Genomic DNA, 18251 nt, shown 5'->3' on the forward strand with positions numbered 1-18251 from the left:
TAATAAAAATAATAAATATATATAAATGTATAATGTTATGATATTTAAACTATTTAGTCAAAACATTTATGTTTTCGTGCTATAATTTATGTTCATTCTAGAATGAAAGAGGCATAATTTATATTTATTTTTTGATTTTTTATGGTGGTTGCAAGATCGGTCAAATCTTTTGAACCCATACAGATATTAATTACTGAAAATAACAGATTAAATATAAAGTTTTTTCTTATGAAACATTGGATAACTATCAGGATATTATAAAGATTTTGCATGTGAAATTTCAAAATTTTCTGATGCATAAAAGTATTTTTAATCTTAAAATTAATATTACTTTGCATGATAGATAGACAACATGCGTAAAGAAAAAAAAAGACATGAGAAAACATTGCTTTATAAACCTTAAGACTTAATAAAAAAATGTGATATTTTGCATATGAAAGCATTGTAATGTTTACTGATAATCTGCCAAATTTTATTAATAATTTGTTGCTTAATAATTTAAAAGTTATAGCATGAAACTATAACAAGCACAAAATGGTTATGATGTCAGTCCCAGGGACTGAGCCCGTGCTGAAAGAGTTAACACATTCAGTGTTATAGTATCTTCAAAAAGTTTGGGAAGCATTTATAAGTATTACAAGTGTGTTGTACACAAAACCTGATGTTTTAATAAAGTATTTATATGGGAATTTATGAAGCCTTTACTGAGTGAGCCTGAGAGAAAGGTAATTTTCATGCTAAGAATGAAAATACTCCTTTTTCAACTTACAGTTTTTCTTATTTCATTTGCATAACCTCTAGTACCTCATAAATAAATATCCAGATATTTTATTTGTAAAGTTTATACTTTATCTTGTTGTTTTTTTACCCTAACACTAAATGTAGTGAAATAATCTCTGAACTGTGCATAACTAGTATAACAAAGCAATAAATCACCTGGCAAGAGCATAAAATAAACAAATTCTTGAGTTACATCATGTGAAGACAGCCCTTATGCATTCCTCAAGGAGAAATGTTTTTTCATTTAAGTCTTCTCATCTAACCTAATAAGTTTTTAATTTTAAACTTTTAATTGCATTTTAAAAAAATGTATAACAATAAATAAAGAGTATACAAGAAATTTAGCACTTGAGGACTTTTGCTTTCATGCTTTTGCATGGTTTAGTAAACCTGTTTTTTTCTGACTATGTTGGTTGTTCAGAAATAACTCGTATATCTTTTGAATATGCATTTTTAAAATATATCAAGCACCAGAATAGAATGTCTCAAAACTACTGTAATTTATAATTTATATATAGGTTTAAGAAATTTCATTACTGTTCAGAGCAGTGTTTTTAGTCTAAACACTTCAATCTCTCCTTGCAATTTATCGGCTTTGACCATTAAAAGAAAAGAGACAATCATTGGATTCATGTAGTTTATAATATACTCTTTTTATTGGTTATATTAAACATGTCCAATATTAATGTCAGAGAAAATTATAGACATTTCTTCAATCAAAGACAAAGGATATAGGAGGGGCATGTCAATATACATTGAACAGATACAGTGATTAGTGATACCTCAATAAAGTTGGAAAATAAAAGATTGAAGTTTTATATTATGTCTTGTCAATATAGATTTTTACAAACCTTATAGTATATGTTTCTAATTGGTTGAACAACCTGAAGCCCTTTTAAGAAAAGAGAAAAATATCTATAATTGAGAAGTTACAGTGTCATCTTGTCATGTGACTCGGAGAACTGTAGACTGAGAATTTATTTATTTATTTCCTTTTGAAACTAAAACTTGGATAATATAAAAATTTGAATTATAAACTAAACATATATATATATATTGATGCTAAGTTTATTACCATACACTGATAATAAAGGAGTTTCATTAAACTTTGAATGTAGCAATGTAAAAAAAGTCATATGCCCACTTTGACTCCCCTGTATCAGTAATGTTAAACTGTATGCAAATTAATTTTGTATACATATATTAAATGAATAATATGTTTAGCCAAGCTTATATCTGTCCAATGTGTGATAATTTAGAATCAGTATTTAATGTTGGGTGATATATATATCTGTATTTATAATAACAGTTATTGTCAAATAAAAAATTATCCTTTATCATTCCTTAATGAATTGTCAGAAATATTATCGTCTTTGTGATCTTTAGATATATTTAAGTTCAAAATAATACCTACAGTGGTGTTTTTTTAGGCTATTACAAAACATTACTGTTAGAGTGTTTAGTAGAACTTTAAATATATATATATTGCAGTGTATTGATATAAAGCAAATGTGTTTTATTTCGTTCATATTTCAACAGTCTTCTCACATAGTAATACCTAAACTGTGTATATAAGCATAAGCAACACCATTTGCTTTGAATTTGCTGACCTTGTGTCTTTTGTATTTGCAATGTCAGTAAATAAGCCATTCTTTTTTCCTTTCTCTAGAAGTAATGTGAACAACCATAACACTTTATATTTCTATCATCAAATGTAGCAACTACAGAATCAACTGGTGACAGTATTAGGCCTCTTTTTAACATTAACTCTTTGAGTAATACTGTTTCTTATCCTGAATCATAATATCTTACTATACAACCAATAAATAATGAAATATAGACATGGAAATGCACCAACTTCTTGGGTTGTTTTTTGGAGTAAAATGTTTAGAATCAACAATTTTCAATATGGGGAAACCATAATCAATAAAGTTATTGAATCCTTTATATTTTGTTTTGCCTAAGTTCTAAATTACTACAGTAAATATAAGCATTTTCATTGTCACCCATCACTCTCAATACTTAAGATCTTCTTGAATAAGTACATCAAAAAGTAGGTTTCTGCTAAACTAGAAAATAAGGAAAATAATATATATGTAACTGTCTTTTAATAGACCATACACTAAAATAAAAGTCCACATTGATAACCACTTTAAATCTATCAAAGAATGAATTTTCCTCAAATATACACTTCATAACAATTATCTAATCTTTGTAATTAAGTATATAATGTATTTAGAATTCATTTTTTACATATGATTTATTTGTCTTACAATTTTATTGAATAAAAATAAAACCACAGCCATTCATTTTTGATAATTTATGTTAAATCAATAAATATACTCAAAGGAGGTTTTTATTATTTTTTGATTACTGTTATCTTGGAATGTTTAAATGTGAAGTATATACAGTGTCCCTTTATAGCATGTAAGTGTTTGGATGCAACTTTAGTTCTAGTATTGTGAGACCATTGCTGTTTTATTTAATAGTTGGCAGCATTAGTTTGTTTCTGTTATTTTCTTAGTTTATTTAATTTCAACCCTCTCCGTATGTGTGAACTGGATGATGAGCTTAATGTTGCTATGATGCCTGAAGATGAAGAGCCTAATTTTCACATGGCCCAAGTATCATTAGCTGATTTATTGAGAGGCTATCAGTAAGTGTGTTTAGTGTATAATGGCTGTTATATCGTTTAATTTTTATAAAATTACATGCAGACTTGTGTAAAATACTTTCTCTGTATTAATTATTTGTAATATATCAAAGGGTATACCTACAACAAGTTGTATAAAATTTTTGTTATTATAATGCTGCGTATTTTTGGAAATTCATTGTTATCTCTTGATATTAATATGTTATATTCAATTGTGTTTTTCTCTTTATGTAGTATAAATGGGTGATTAGTAAAATTTGAAAAGCAATTAATCATTAGGCTCATTAATCAATTACATTAAACTAATTGATTATTTTCACATAATACTTGAATAGTTGGAATAATAGAAAACATTATTTTCAGTAAGTTTATTATTTTTATGAATTGTGACATTAATCAGTTGAACTGAACAACCTTGAATTAATCAATAATAATCATGAGAAATCATAATAGCAATGTTTCGATTAATTTATAGTTGGATTAATCTAAAGTAGTAATAATTGGAAATACTAATTTTTATTATCTATTGGTTGATGTCTTTAAAAAAGTGTACATAGTAACAAATATACTCTGTTTTTAATCTATTTCAGAAACCATTTGACTGGTCAGGATAGTGATGATGACAAACCATTTGGAAAGAGGAAGAAGAGAGGGAGTCTCTTTTTTCGAAAAAGAAAGGTAACACTCCTCATAATCAGGAATTTATACAGAACAACTTGTTTGAGATGCCAAATTTAAAAAACCAGTTTATAACATTATTAATTGATGAACAGCAGGAGTTGTGTTTTAAGCCATTGAATTGTTGGTTTCTAGCACCTATTTTGTTTTTTTCCAGCTTGGTAATTAGGTTTATTCAAATGCTTTTCTGGTCCTTAGGTTGGTGACCCAGTTCACTTTTAAAGTGATGGGTCCCAGATGTGTGCAGTACATCAACATGTGCCACCATCTTCTAATCCTCTTACTACTTACCAAACTTTTCAAAGCATATTCTAGTCTCAAGCTGGTTGACTTAGCTGATAATAATATCTGCTGGTCCAGCTCAACCCGGCACTTCCTAGCCTCCATCGATTTTTCCAACTGTCCCTAGCATTTTCTGGTTTCCAACTAATTGAATTAGCTCATAACAATATCTGTTGGTCCAGCTCAACCCACCACTTCCTAGTCTTCATCTATTTTTCCAACTGTATCTAGCATCTTCTGCTCAACCCAGCAATTCCTAGCCTTTTTTTTTTCAACTGTCCCTATCATCTTCTGGTCTCCAGCTGGTTGACTTAACTCATAATAATAACTGTTGGTCCAGCACTTCCTAGTGTCATTCTAGTTACCATGTCCTTCATAGCATTTTGTAGTCTTCACCTGGTTGACATAGCTCATGCAAACAGAAATAACTGCTGAGTTGACACTTTCTAGTCTCCAACTGCTTATCCATTTCACCACAGTACCTACTGATATACAGCTGTGTACCAACTTTACACTAGAAATTCCTTGTCTCCAACTAGCTCATCTAGCTTCTCCCTGGTTGGTTGCTATTTTTTGATATAAAATGTTGTGAAAAATACCCCTTAATTGTAATCATTGTCACTTAGATGAAGGTATGTTTTTCATTGTAAATAGACACTTTCTACAGCATTGGTTAGTATGTCTTTTTTTTTAATCTTTTTAAGAATGAAATTAATAACTTGTTTAATTTCTCCAAAGCTAAATAATGCCAAGTACATCTGTTGCTTCAACCACAAAATAATCAATCATGTAGAAGCTGTAAAAACAGAAGGTTAATATTGTAGTATCTTTATTTCTTCATCTCAGAAAATTCAATTGCATATGCAGCATAAAATGTATTCCTTAACAATCATTTAGGATAAACATGAAATAAGGTCTGAAATAATTATAGTTTGTAGCCCTTTTCAGTTCTTGTATGTGTATGTGTCTACTTATATGTATAAAACTTGTAATACTATTAACCACTATTGAGTGAAACCAAAATAGTTTACTTTGTTTTCAGTCAAGTTTTTTCATGATATGATGGCCCCACATATATGTAATGTAACCATGGCTATGTAGGCTCTACAATTCGTTGTTTGAGCTCAAGAATTAAAGCATATGTACAAAATACACTACATAATCAGTTGGCCATGCTTCGTCACTGTTTGCAAGATTGTAGCATTACAATTACAACCAACAATTTCAGCATCTTGGGAAATATGGCCAATTGAAAAGATGCTCTGCACTAAAGAAAACTTGTGAATACACAATGTACATCCTGAGTTGACTGTAAACCAAACAGTGTCATCTTTGCTTCTGAAACTATTATTTGATCATTACCTGAGTAAACCTGCTTAATTATTTTACACACTTGCTGGAAACTGAATATTTAACCATCTCAGTTTCACCTGATATCAACAAGACCTGTTTTGAATCATTTCAGTTCTCTAAAACTTGTTTCAAACTAGCTTAGGAACCTAGCTTGTCTTCTGCTAAGTTTCCACTAGCATGTTTATCATATATTGATTTGTATTAAATAAAAGATTTCAAATAAGTTGTTATGGACCTACCTTCATGCTTACATATTTGAAATCATATTCACATTATTAGCAACTAGCTGTTCTTAGCAGAAGGACATGAGAATTTAATTTTAATACTATTGTATATAAAATAACTAATTAGTTCTTATATAATTGTCTGATTGAAGATTTAAATCATTACTTTTCATTTATTCTTGTATCAGTCATGTACTTGCTGTTAATCTGAACGTTATAATAATTACTGGTTTTTATTGTCTAAAAATCCAACATTTTGGGAATGTATAAACACTTTGAAGACATTCTGATGTGTTCAGGATATTTGTTGCTAATTTATTTTTATTAAAAATCAGTTCATAGTGAATAGTCGTTTGTACGTAAAAAAAACTATTGGTATAATGTTGTGTACACTTTGATATGTAGCATCAATAATGTATAAATAATTAAGTTGCTAATTTCAGATGTATTTATTATATAATAAAGTAAAACAAAAATTATTTTTTTCAGTTATTATAAGTTAACTTGCTAAACATTTTGCGTATATGTTGTCTTTATTGAAAGTTTTCTTCCATTTGATGTACTAAGTATAATATCATTTGTAATATAAAGTTTTTGTTTCTTCCTGAAATTCTTAGCTGACTTAATGAATTATTTAATAATTTTTGAGCTGAATTTTGATGTGAAGTCTCACAGAACTTTAAAGCTCTATAAGTATTTACTGAATGTGATCTGGTTTGTTATAATCAATCTACCTAAACTTTGTGATCATTTGTTAATGACTTTTACATAATTTTTGCAGTTCTAATATTTTTGTTTCAAGAAAATTTATTTTTTATTCAAATAATAGATCAACTTGCATATGTAGCGTGCCAGTTAGTTACAATAATATAACAACTTATTCACAATATACGTTTGTTTGTGGTGCAAAACAAACAATCAAGATTTAGATAAATTAATATTTTAAAAATTTTATAGTTATGATTTGTTATATGAATAAACACGTTAACTTGAATAACAAGTGCTATCATATTCAGTGTAACTTATTTGAGGAAGAGAAATGTTGAATAATTTTGTATTATCAAACTATAGTACAAGTTTTTACTCTTGCACACAAGAAATTAGCACCATTTGTAAAAAGCACCTTGAAAATGGTATGGAGAAAGTTAATTTTAAGTGGCTAAAGTGCAGAATTTTGATTATCCCAAAAAAATTCAGTAAATGCCTGCATACAACACGTAATCTCCCTGTGTATTCCTTCTGATTATTCTTTTTTTTTCATTATTCATATAGAGTAAACATGAAGAGAAAGACAAAGAGAACAAGAAGTCTGCTCATCAGTTTGTCTCCATATGTTACAGTATAGCAGCTGATTGTGATGTTTGTAATAAGCCTCTTGCAAATAAACCGGCTCTTCGCTGTGAAAGTATGCATTTACTTTCTTAGTTCTGTTTGGTATATCTGGGATAAATATGAATACATATTATTTACTGTGTTTTTATTCAAATAACCCATGGGTCTGTATGTTAAATTAGTTTTCAAAAATGCCAACTGCATGGTATACTCGCATGTAAGTACAATGGTATTTATTTGTATTTAAGACTTAAATCAACAATTTTCTATTCAGAATATTCGTTTATATTGTTGCTGTCCTTGTTCAACACTTGGAGTGATTCATCAATAGACCAATAAGTATGTCTGTTAGCATTCCCAGTTATTCTCTGGTCAAAGGACAAAGTATAAATACAGTACTATTGACTATTTTGACTACTATTGACCAGCTTCTCTGTTACTGTGTTCTTCTACATACTGAGAAACTTTCAGTTTTAATTTGGCCATTTAACTTTTATGTTTTTTCTTCCTTGTATTGATAGCAGACATCATACGGCAGTAATTTTTTTAGCAATTTTTAATAATCTGGATGAATTCGTAAAATTATATAAGATTTAGCAGCCAACATGATGAATCTAATTGAATTAATGTAGAGGATGACATTTTTAAAGTCTTCCTCTTCCGTCTTCAGGTCAGTGTGTATGGTGTTGTCAGCATTTATAGTATTCTGGTGGATTATGGAGGATGTGTTCCGATTAGATGCTTTATCCTTGTTTCTAATTGGTGGAAAGACTTCCTGTAGATTGAACCAATTGTAGCCACAGGTTACTCACCTCTAATCCAGAATCTCTGTTTAGTGGAGGATTTATTGTGTTACTATAATGTAAAAGGATTCTTTTCATTTTTCTTGTCTTCCAAAATGTGTCTGTGTTGCTGGTTTGCTGGGTATACACAAGTAATATGTGCCTAAAGGTTTCTTAGAGCACCTTTTTTATCAGGTGCAGGGTATATCAGGGAGTGGATTATTTATGTGAAAATATGGTAACTTTCTGACTATAGACTGTATGTTCATAGGTCTTACTTACTTATTGCCATGAAGTTTTACTTTCCTTGAATTAGAGTTCCCATTGAATGAAGGGTCAGTTTAACTCTCTCAACACAGCTCAGTCAATTTGACCAACTACATGACCTCTTTGTACTCATTTAAAGTCTTTATACATTTAATACTTCTAACTTTCAATATAGTGTGTATATCTTCACAAATTTTGACAGTCTTTCAGTTAATATTATAAGCCTTTCACATACAAAAAAATCTTATTTTTTAGTGAAGTTTTTTTTAATAAAATAAAATAAAGATTTGTCCATGAATATATTTAGTATTTGTTTTGAATAGTTCGTGTGCAAAGAAATTTTCGTGTTAAAATTAAAAATACTTTTCCTCATCTCAAAAATTTCAAATTTCCTTTGTGTAATCCCTAAAACCTCTTAAATGCATTTCAAACGTTTTTTTTTTTCAGCTAAACATTATAGTTTATGTGTTATTTTCTGTACCCTATCTCAAAACTGGATCAGTCATTTTGACTGATCTCGTAACCACCAAAAAACGAATCGAAAAAAAACCTAAATTACCCTTTTTTTCTTTCTAGAATGACTTTAAATTGTAACATGAAATTACATTCGTTTATGCTAAGTAACTCTAAGTTCTTAACATTATACATTTATTTATAATTAATTATTATTGTTTTATTGCCCTTTCAACCATGTCTAATTACTATCCGCTCCATTATAAATTGTAAATCATTCGGGGAACATGCAGCTCATGTTACACTATTGAATTACATTACCCAGGAGCTGCTCGCATGTGAAACATTTTTATTATAATATTATTATTATTTATTTTACCCAATCTAATGTTAACAAACTTAAATGGATCCCTATTTTTACATTTTAGTTACTTTTATAATTATACATAAAGAATAAACATGCAAAACAAGAAATATAATACTCAACCAATCTTCTTTTTTCTTGCTGTTGGGTTTTGAAGAGAGTTAACCCTAATAGATAGTAATGCACTTAATCATTTTTATTTAATTAAATAATACGCCAAAGAATATAGACTAATAAAATGCAAAAAGTAAACAAATTAACTTACCTCTCAAAATTTTCCTGGCTTTTTAACTATGCGACACGAGCTGTTACAAATTCATCCAAGCTAATTGTTAATTTTCCCACGGAAACGATGTTCGTACTCTGAATGAAATTGTTATTTAAGCTTTCAGAACATAACGTTTTACAATACATCAGTTGATAGATGAAAACCTTGATTGTCCATTAGTTATAGGAAATATATATAATGAAACATAAGAGAAAACTATCAATGAATTCTGAAAGAGAGGGTGTGGCAGGAGGGGTCTGATTTTCTATTCAATAATAATTGAAGGCTATAAAAATTATGGTTTGTCTGAGCAATAACGATTTTATAGAGAGTAATTTACATTTAATTTCATAGTTTTTGAGGGGTGGTGGATAAAATTGGGATGACGACACGCTAAGACAAAATATGTCATGTGGGTCGCATTGGTGGAAATTCAGGTTTTTTTTAATATTGCCTTGTAGAATTAAAACTTAAAACTTGTATGTTATTAAAATATGAATTATTAGCTAACATTTTATGCTATTATAATTGGTATAACATAAACAAAAAATAGTTTAATAAACCTTTGAATGCAAGACACTAAAACCTTGTGTCATGCGCAGTAAAGGATACCCATGGTGATAGGGTTAAAAGCTATCCTATTCTAAATTCATTCTAAAAAAGTCTTGCTCATCATATATTTTTTTGTTTACCTTTATTATCAATAACATATACACACTGTGTCTATAACATTTTGAGCATTATGTTCAAAGTTGAAAAGAAAATTACAAAAATTCAGAAAAATATATTACTTTTATGGAATTGGGTGCATGACCTTTGGGTCATCATCATTATCATACTTTCTTATCAACAGTTGTAAATTATCCTCAAAAGAAATATGTGAAAAGAAAGCATTTTATTGATTTTTGTGATACCAGTAGTTATAAATAAGTACCATTAATAACCAAAACAAATTCAAGAGGAAACAATAACTTGTATCTCATGTTAGATGAGGATCTGTTGATCAGTAAAATTAATATATGAACAAAGTCAGCAGTTTGTTTTTTTCTGTTTTTATTTTGCTTAGCTCACTACTTGTTCCATATAATTATCTATTAAGATATAAAGACAGCACAATGTTAATGTACTGTATCATGAGAGTTGATTCTTCTCATATTTATATCTTGCATTGATCATTATAAAATTGACTAGTTTTTTATAGGTGAACACAAAAAAAAAAGTATGTTGCCAAGTGGGCTGTTAAGACCTACATCCCTGAAAGCTATAGACATTCTTTATTGCTTACTTTATGTTAGATAGTGAAATATTAAAACATCACTAAGAGTAAAAAAAGAACTTCAAGAAAGTTAAAATTTTATGAGTTTATATTTACTAAAATTATTAAAAAACTTTATTTCATAACTGTATCAGGGGTGTAGCTGGGGGGGGGGGGCAAATTACTACCCCAATATTCTAAAAAATCTGAAAGGTCCACTATCTTCTGATTCTTTTTTTTTTAATAAGCAGTTGACTTTTATGTAAATCATTTATTTTTTTGTGTTGAAGAAAAGGTCTACATTTTCTTGGAAAAAGACTCCACCCCACACCCTGTAGAGTTGGCTATGCTCCATACATAAATTATGTACATTAAAGGTTTTACTTGCAATTTTATATTTTCTGTTTAAAAAGAAAAATAATATATATTTATTTAAATACTTCATCAAGTTCTCAAATATATATATTTTTTAAAATATCTGAATCATATAACCTGTTTCTATACAACTAAAGTGTGGATTTTACACATTTTTACACTGTTGTCTAGAGTGAGAACTTTCAAGCAATTTTAAGTTAAAGTTTGTAATCTTGTTTTGATGTACTTGAAGATTTCGTTAGTAATTTGTGAGTTTTCACTAATTTTAGATTGCCTGGTAACAGTTCACTCAAGCTCCTGTAAAGATCAAATTATTGATTGTACAAAATTCAAAAGTTCAAGGGTAAGTACTGTAGTTTAGAAACATTATTAATAGTCTTGTTGTAATACTTCATCAAACTGATTCCCCAAAAATGGTTCTTTATTTATCAAATTGTTCTTCGTTTGTAAAATGTATTTCTTCTAAATTCTCATATAAAATAGAAGGAAATCTGTATCATTATTGATTGTAGAATTTGATAAAACCTATTTTTAATGAAAACTTAATTTATTAAAACTAAGTAATATACTTAGAAACATAGTATTTTTTGTACCTCAATATTCTTATTTCTAGAACAAAAATAGCAAAGGTACAGTACATTAACAAATATACATTTACTTAAGTTGTTTTTGTCCGCTCTTGTTGCTGTTTTACAGGTCAAGTCTCTGAATCCTTCCACATTTAAAGAAAGGTCTTCAGTTCCTATGCTTCAAGTTCCAGCAAGTATGCTGTCTTTTGTATTGTTTTAGATGTGATTTAAACTTAAAGTGTTTTAAATGGTGTTGTTATTATTTTTAGTGTGTTTTATTGTTGTATGGCACTGACACTTTTATGTTCATGTTTTTCTTTAGTTTGACAATCATAAGATTGTCAATTGATTTGCAAGTTTATCCCTAATACTTTTGTTGAACCTGAAATGTTTGTTTTAACATTTTATTACTGAATTAATTGAAATTTACTGTCTGTTTATTGTTATATTTGTTTATAATACGTTTTATAAATATTAACAAAGCATGAAATTTGCTCCTCTTCTTTCATAACAGCTTGTTTTATTTTAACCAACTGCAATTTCAATAACTTAAAGAAACCAGCTTTGTGTTGTCATTGTGTCTCTTGTAACTGTGTGTCCCACATTGTCGCAGGTCGTGTTCCTCATTATCCATACCGTTATCGGCATCTCATCAGACCTGTGTCTCAGAACATGACTCATCTAGGTGTGTGATCAATTACGAGTGAATTTTTTTGCCAGCTTTTAACAGTTTTTGTGAGATTTAGTATTATGAGCCAAAGCTAATTTTGTTAGTATTTTTTAATATTTAAGTTCTGTAATAGGTTGTATGTTGTGATTGTAAATTGTAGATTATTACAAATGATTTAAAAGGAAACAAAAGTATGAACAGCAGTTTAAAGATAATATTACATACAATTGATATCCTTTTCTTATATACTATGTAAGCATATATGTATGGAATGAGAATTTATGCTTAATACCATGTTCATTTATTTCTGAATGAATAAATTTCAAATACATATACAATGACATATACTGCTAAGTAAATGCATTTGATGTTCTTCTTTGTTGTGGAACATCTCTACTATTATGTGAAGAGAGAAAAATAAGTTTGATAAACTTATTAATAAAGGTATAAAGAGTAAATGAGTTACAGACTTGAGTTTCGGTTTTTCAAAGTGCTAGAAATTTTTGGAATTTTTTTAGGTATTAGTTCGTTTTTGTTTTGGAACTTGATCTTTAATTTTGATCCATAAAAAAATAAAGTATCAGACACAATAAATCTTAATGGAAATTTATGGGATAAATTCCAACTTAACATCAGCCATGCATTTAAGGTATTGTGAGTTGATATACCAATATTTGACTGTATTTTGTGATATTTGAAAAATATGGTTTCAACAGAGTTTTATATTTCTCTTTCTTTTGTTTTTATTTTCAGTCAACAATAAATCTCAGAACAACTCACAACCTATAAAAGACAAAAAAAATGATTCAACACCAGGTACAAAGATGCGATCACAGGTAATTCAGCTTAACTCTTTCAGCACGGGCTTGGTCCCTGGGATAGACCTCATAACAATTTTCTGCTTGTTATAATTTTCATGCAATAACTTTTAAATTATTAAGCGAATGTTAATGAAATTTGGCAATTATCAGTAAACATTATAATGCTTTCATATGTAAAATATAAAAATTTTTTATTAAGTCTTGAGGTTTGTAAAGCAATGTTTTTCTCATGCCTTTTTTTTGCTTTTCGCATGTTGCGTATCCAACATGCAAAGTAACTTTCATTTTAAGATTAAAAATACTTTTATGCATCAGAAAGTTTTAAAATTTCACGTGCAAAATCTTTATAATGTCCAGATAGTTATCAATCGTTTCTTAAGAAAAAATATTATATTTTATATGTTATTTTCAGTAATGAATCTTTGTATGGGTTCGGTAGATTTGGCTGATCTTGTAACTACTATAAAAATTAGGAAATAAATATAACTTATGCCTCTGTCATTCTAGAATGAACACATATTATAACATGAAAATATAAATGTTTAGACTAAATACCTAAAATCTCATAACATTATACATTTATATACTTTTATTATATTGACCTTTCAGCCATGCCTGGCTAACAGAAGTTACAATGATGCGGCACACGTGCACTCATGTTACAGTATCTAATAATATAAAAATGACCTGTCATGGCTGTGTTTTAGTAGACTAGTATTTTGTAAAATACAGTTACATTTTTTCATAATATAAAAGACTGTTTATTTTAGATATTATTGATTAATTTATTTTTCAGAGTGAATATTTTATTATTGTTTAGTTTTTGTTATAATAAGAGTTAAAAGCAGACGATTGTAGGAAGTTTTGTTAATAATTCATTGATGCTGAGACTATCAAACTTCGCGTACAATACATTGATGTCAAGAATATAGAAAGCAGGCAGACGATTAAGTGACAGAAATATAAATAGTTTGAGATGAGTGGAAACAGCAGACAGACAATAGCAGAAGGGAGTAAATTACAGGGCAAGTACAGTTTCATGCTAACTTATTGACATAAATTTATGAAATAGTAGTTCAATAAAATTTTGAATATGAGTCAACAAACACAATGACATGGCCTTTCACTCGTGATCCGTCTGGAAAGGGTTAAGAAATAAAAATATTAAATTATCATAATACAAGTATGTAAATTTACAGAAATTAACATCTGTGGACTTTTGCATTTTACAATATGTGTGTGTAAATAGATTTTGTCACAAGTCATTAAGCAAGATTTTAGTGATTCAAATTGAAGAAATTTGCTTTACCATTATACCAATCAGTCATAACCACTGAAAAGCTTGAACAAGAACCATAGTTTGCAGTTCATTCATCAAATAGAAGGGTCACTACTTATATATTTTCCATGTGCAAAAGCACCAAATGTCTTATGATTTACACACAGTTTTTTTATCTGATTAGTACAGGTGGATCTAGTCTCTATGGTCTACGACCAAAAACCAGCTCTTGTTTATAATTATATTCTTTCATATGCTTACAATACTTTTTTTAAAATCTAGTAGTCAGAGCTGTCTATTTTTTATTAGATTTTTATATTTTTTTCAAATAAAAATATTGAAATATCAAAACTGCTCTTTCTGTCCAGAAATGGCAATCTGCTGAAAAGAAACACTATTTTTCGAGTTCGTGGTTAAAAATAATCATTTAAATATAAAACAGTTTATGCTAGGTTAAAAGTTGGAATAAACAAATAAAAGTAGTTTGTTTAGTTATACCAAAATAAATGCTCCTATTGAAATTTAGTTAACCATTTTCACTTTCATGTGTTTTATTTTTCTGCACATAGAATAGTGGAAAAAATTTCTCAGATTCCCAAAATAACATTATTACTATTTTCTCTAAACTGACCTTAATTTTTAAAGTTTGTTTTGTTGCTTTCTTGCTTAAGCTTATTCCATAATACATTAATTACTTAGGATCAAAAGTAAGTTAAATGGAAACTAAAAAATTAGCTGTTTAATGAAGCTTAACAAACATACAAGAAGTAAAAAAATGTTATAAATAAATGCACAAGAACGTTGAAATTAATAATGATTTTAATAAACTGAATCACATATTTATATATAATCCAGTTTTCTGCATTTTTAAATTTTTTATTTACTGTGTGCACTGAATCATCAGCTTGGTAAATCTTCATTAGTTGTTTACTATACCTGTCCTTATTATATTTTTCACCCAATAAAAGTTGCAATGTTTTATTGTTGACAATAATTTCTCAATGTTTGTGACTCTTTGCTAACATATGGTTCTGATTTATGATGATTTGTCTAAGACTGGCATGGGTCTCATATTTAACACTTTAGTGCCAATATTTCATTTAATTATTATCTTTTTATATTTTAGCTTAATATATCCTTTTTTAAATGTATGAAGTTTTTATGTAAAACATAATGATTGTAGCTAGCATGTATACTTTTATAAATACATAAAAAAATTTGCCACATCATTATTTACTCTTTTAATCTCACAATCATTTTTTCGATATTTCTAAAATAAGGAGATTATCTTCATTACTTTAACTAAAGAGTTTGCTATTGCTAATCAGTTAAAAAAAGTACTGTGTATTGTGAATCATATTTGTTTATTGCTTCTCTGTAGACTTAAGTATTATTATTATATTTGACTAGTGTTTTCAAGTCTTTAAGTAATAATAGCTTTTCAGGTTATTCTTTTTTTTTAAATGGACCAAACATGTTTAGTTATTTTTTATCTCATGATTTATTTTAAATCTGTTTTTAATGATCTGTGTTTAAGGCTCATTCATTCTCGGTTTCATTCTTTTCTGCTTTTGCTGATAAAAACATTCTGATTTCAATTTTTCTTTAAGCAGCCTCAAGGTACGTCCACAGTAGATGGATTAGTTAAGACAAGCTCTTCAATTTCAACAGGGTAAGATTTTCAGATAATTATTAAATCCATATTGTAAAATGTTTTTGAAAAATTATTTTAATGCATTTATGTTTTAAGTACTTATAATAAGGTTATTACAATGAAATATCATTTATTGTCATGGTTAGTAGTCTGTAAAATCTTCTAAGTCTAATTATTATTTAGTTACTAATATTATTTTTTATAATTACTAAATACTAATTACTAACTAGTTCTCGTACTGTGCTTTAGCTGATAATCTGTTGCCTCCCTCAGGGAAGTTCTGAGAAGGACTACTTTTGTGGTGATAGTGGTCATGGATCGATCCTAGATCTTCTTTATAGAGATGCTGGTGTGCTATCAACTCATTTGGGATTTCCTCTCCCCCATTAGGACTTCAGTCAGTTGACTAATTTGAATGCTTTCAGTCAGTCAAGCATAGAATTCACCAAAACCTGGATACCGCTTAATAGTATTTATATAAGTTAGGTGATTAAGTTCTTAATGGGGGTAACCCAGATGAATGACTAGCACACCAGCCTTTTTATTAAGAATGCAAAGGATTGAACTGCGGCTACTACCACCAAGAAATAACTCTCTGAACTCTCCTTGAAATGTCTGCAGATTAGCAGCTAAAATATAATATAAAACGAATTAGTATTTAGTAATTATAATCGGAAACTAGTAACTAATTAATAATTAGACTCAGGTGATACTATAGGGGCATGGTGCACAAATTTGATTGAGCACGTGACCTTTTTGTACTCGTTTCAAGTCTTTATAGATTTAATACTTATAACTCTCAATATAGTGGGTATATCTTCACAAAATTTGTCAGTCTTTTAGTTAATATTACAAGTCTTTCACGTACAAAAAGTCATATTTCTTAGCAAAGTATTTTTAATAGAATAAAATAAAGATTAGTCCATGAATATATTGAATATTTGTTTTGAATAGTCCGTGTGCAAAGTAATTTTCATGTTAAAATTTAAAATGTTTGAAATGCATTTAGGAGATTTTAGGGATTACACAAAGGAAATTTGAGATTTTTGAGATGAGGAAAAGTATATTTAATTTTAACATTTTTTAAGACTTTATAGTTTATCTGTTATTTTCTCTACGCTATCTCAAGATGGATTGGCCAATTCAATCGACCTCGTAACCACCAAAAAAAAAACTAAATAAATCTAAATTACCCTTTTTTCTTTCTAGAATGACTTCAAATCTAGTGTGCAACTGCATTCATTTATCTTAAGTAGCTTTAAAATCGTAACAGTATACATCTATTTATAATTATATTTTATTGTTTTATTGCTCTTTGAACCATGTCTAGCTACTATTTGCACCATTATAAGTTGTAAATGACTCAGGGGAATGTGCAGCTCATATTACACTATCGAATTACATTACCCATGAGCTACTATGAGCTGCTCACGTGTGTGCCTTGTGAAACAATTTTATTATAATATTATTATTATTTATTTTACCTAATCTAATCTTAACAAGTCTAAAAGGATCCCTATTTTTACATTTGAATTACTTTTATAATTATACATAAAGAATAAACATGCAAAAAAAGAAATATAATACTTAACCAATCTTCTTTTTTCTTGATGTCGGGTTTCGAAGAAAGTTAACCCTAATTTTTTATACTATGGATAGTAATACACTTAATAATTTTTATTTAATTATATAATGAACCAAAGAATATAGACTAATAACATGCAAAAACTAGACAAATTCACTTACCTCTCAAAATGTTCCTGGCTTTCTAACTATGCAAAAGAGTTGTTACAAATTCATCCAAGCTAGTCGTTAATTTTCCCAGGGGAACAGTGTTCGTACTCTGAATGAAATTGACATTTAACCATTCCGAACATAATGTTTTACAATATGTCAGTTGATAGATGAAAACCTTGACTTTCTATTGGTTATAGGTAATATATAACTATCATTGAATTGTGAAAGAGAGGATGTGACAGGTGGGTGTGGTAGGAGGGGTCTGATTTTCTATTTGATAGCTCTGTAACCAAACAAAATTAAAGATTATACAAATTATGGTTTGTCTGAGCAATAACAATTTTTATAAAAAGTAATTTACATTTAATTTCATACATTTTCGAGGGATGATGACATGCTAAGACAAAATGTGTCACTTGGGTCACACTAGTGGAAATTCAGGATTTTTTCAAATA

The 18251-nt window shown here is 28.5% G+C and overlaps 1 protein-coding gene across 1 annotated transcript in view; it reads left to right on the forward strand.

Annotated features, from left to right (window-relative positions):
* LOC106476885 (A-kinase anchor protein 13-like) overlaps positions 1-18251 on the forward strand; it is a 245164-nt gene that overhangs the window by 174630 nt on the left and 52283 nt on the right. Inside the window, exons 17-24 of the mRNA XM_022381499.1 lie at positions 3305-3436; positions 4024-4111; positions 7243-7375; positions 11336-11409; positions 11763-11829; positions 12249-12320; positions 13059-13141; positions 16016-16077. Coding sequence (XP_022237207.1) covers positions 3305-3436; positions 4024-4111; positions 7243-7375; positions 11336-11409; positions 11763-11829; positions 12249-12320; positions 13059-13141; positions 16016-16077 — 711 coding nt within the window. The remainder of the gene's footprint in view (positions 1-3304; positions 3437-4023; positions 4112-7242; positions 7376-11335; positions 11410-11762; positions 11830-12248; positions 12321-13058; positions 13142-16015; positions 16078-18251) is intronic.

The sequence above is a fragment of the Limulus polyphemus genome, unplaced genomic scaffold (genome assembly GCF_000517525.1).
Source record: "Limulus polyphemus unplaced genomic scaffold, Limulus_polyphemus-2.1.2 Scaffold7, whole genome shotgun sequence".
Classification (NCBI taxonomy): domain Eukaryota; kingdom Metazoa; phylum Arthropoda; class Merostomata; order Xiphosura; family Limulidae; genus Limulus; species Limulus polyphemus.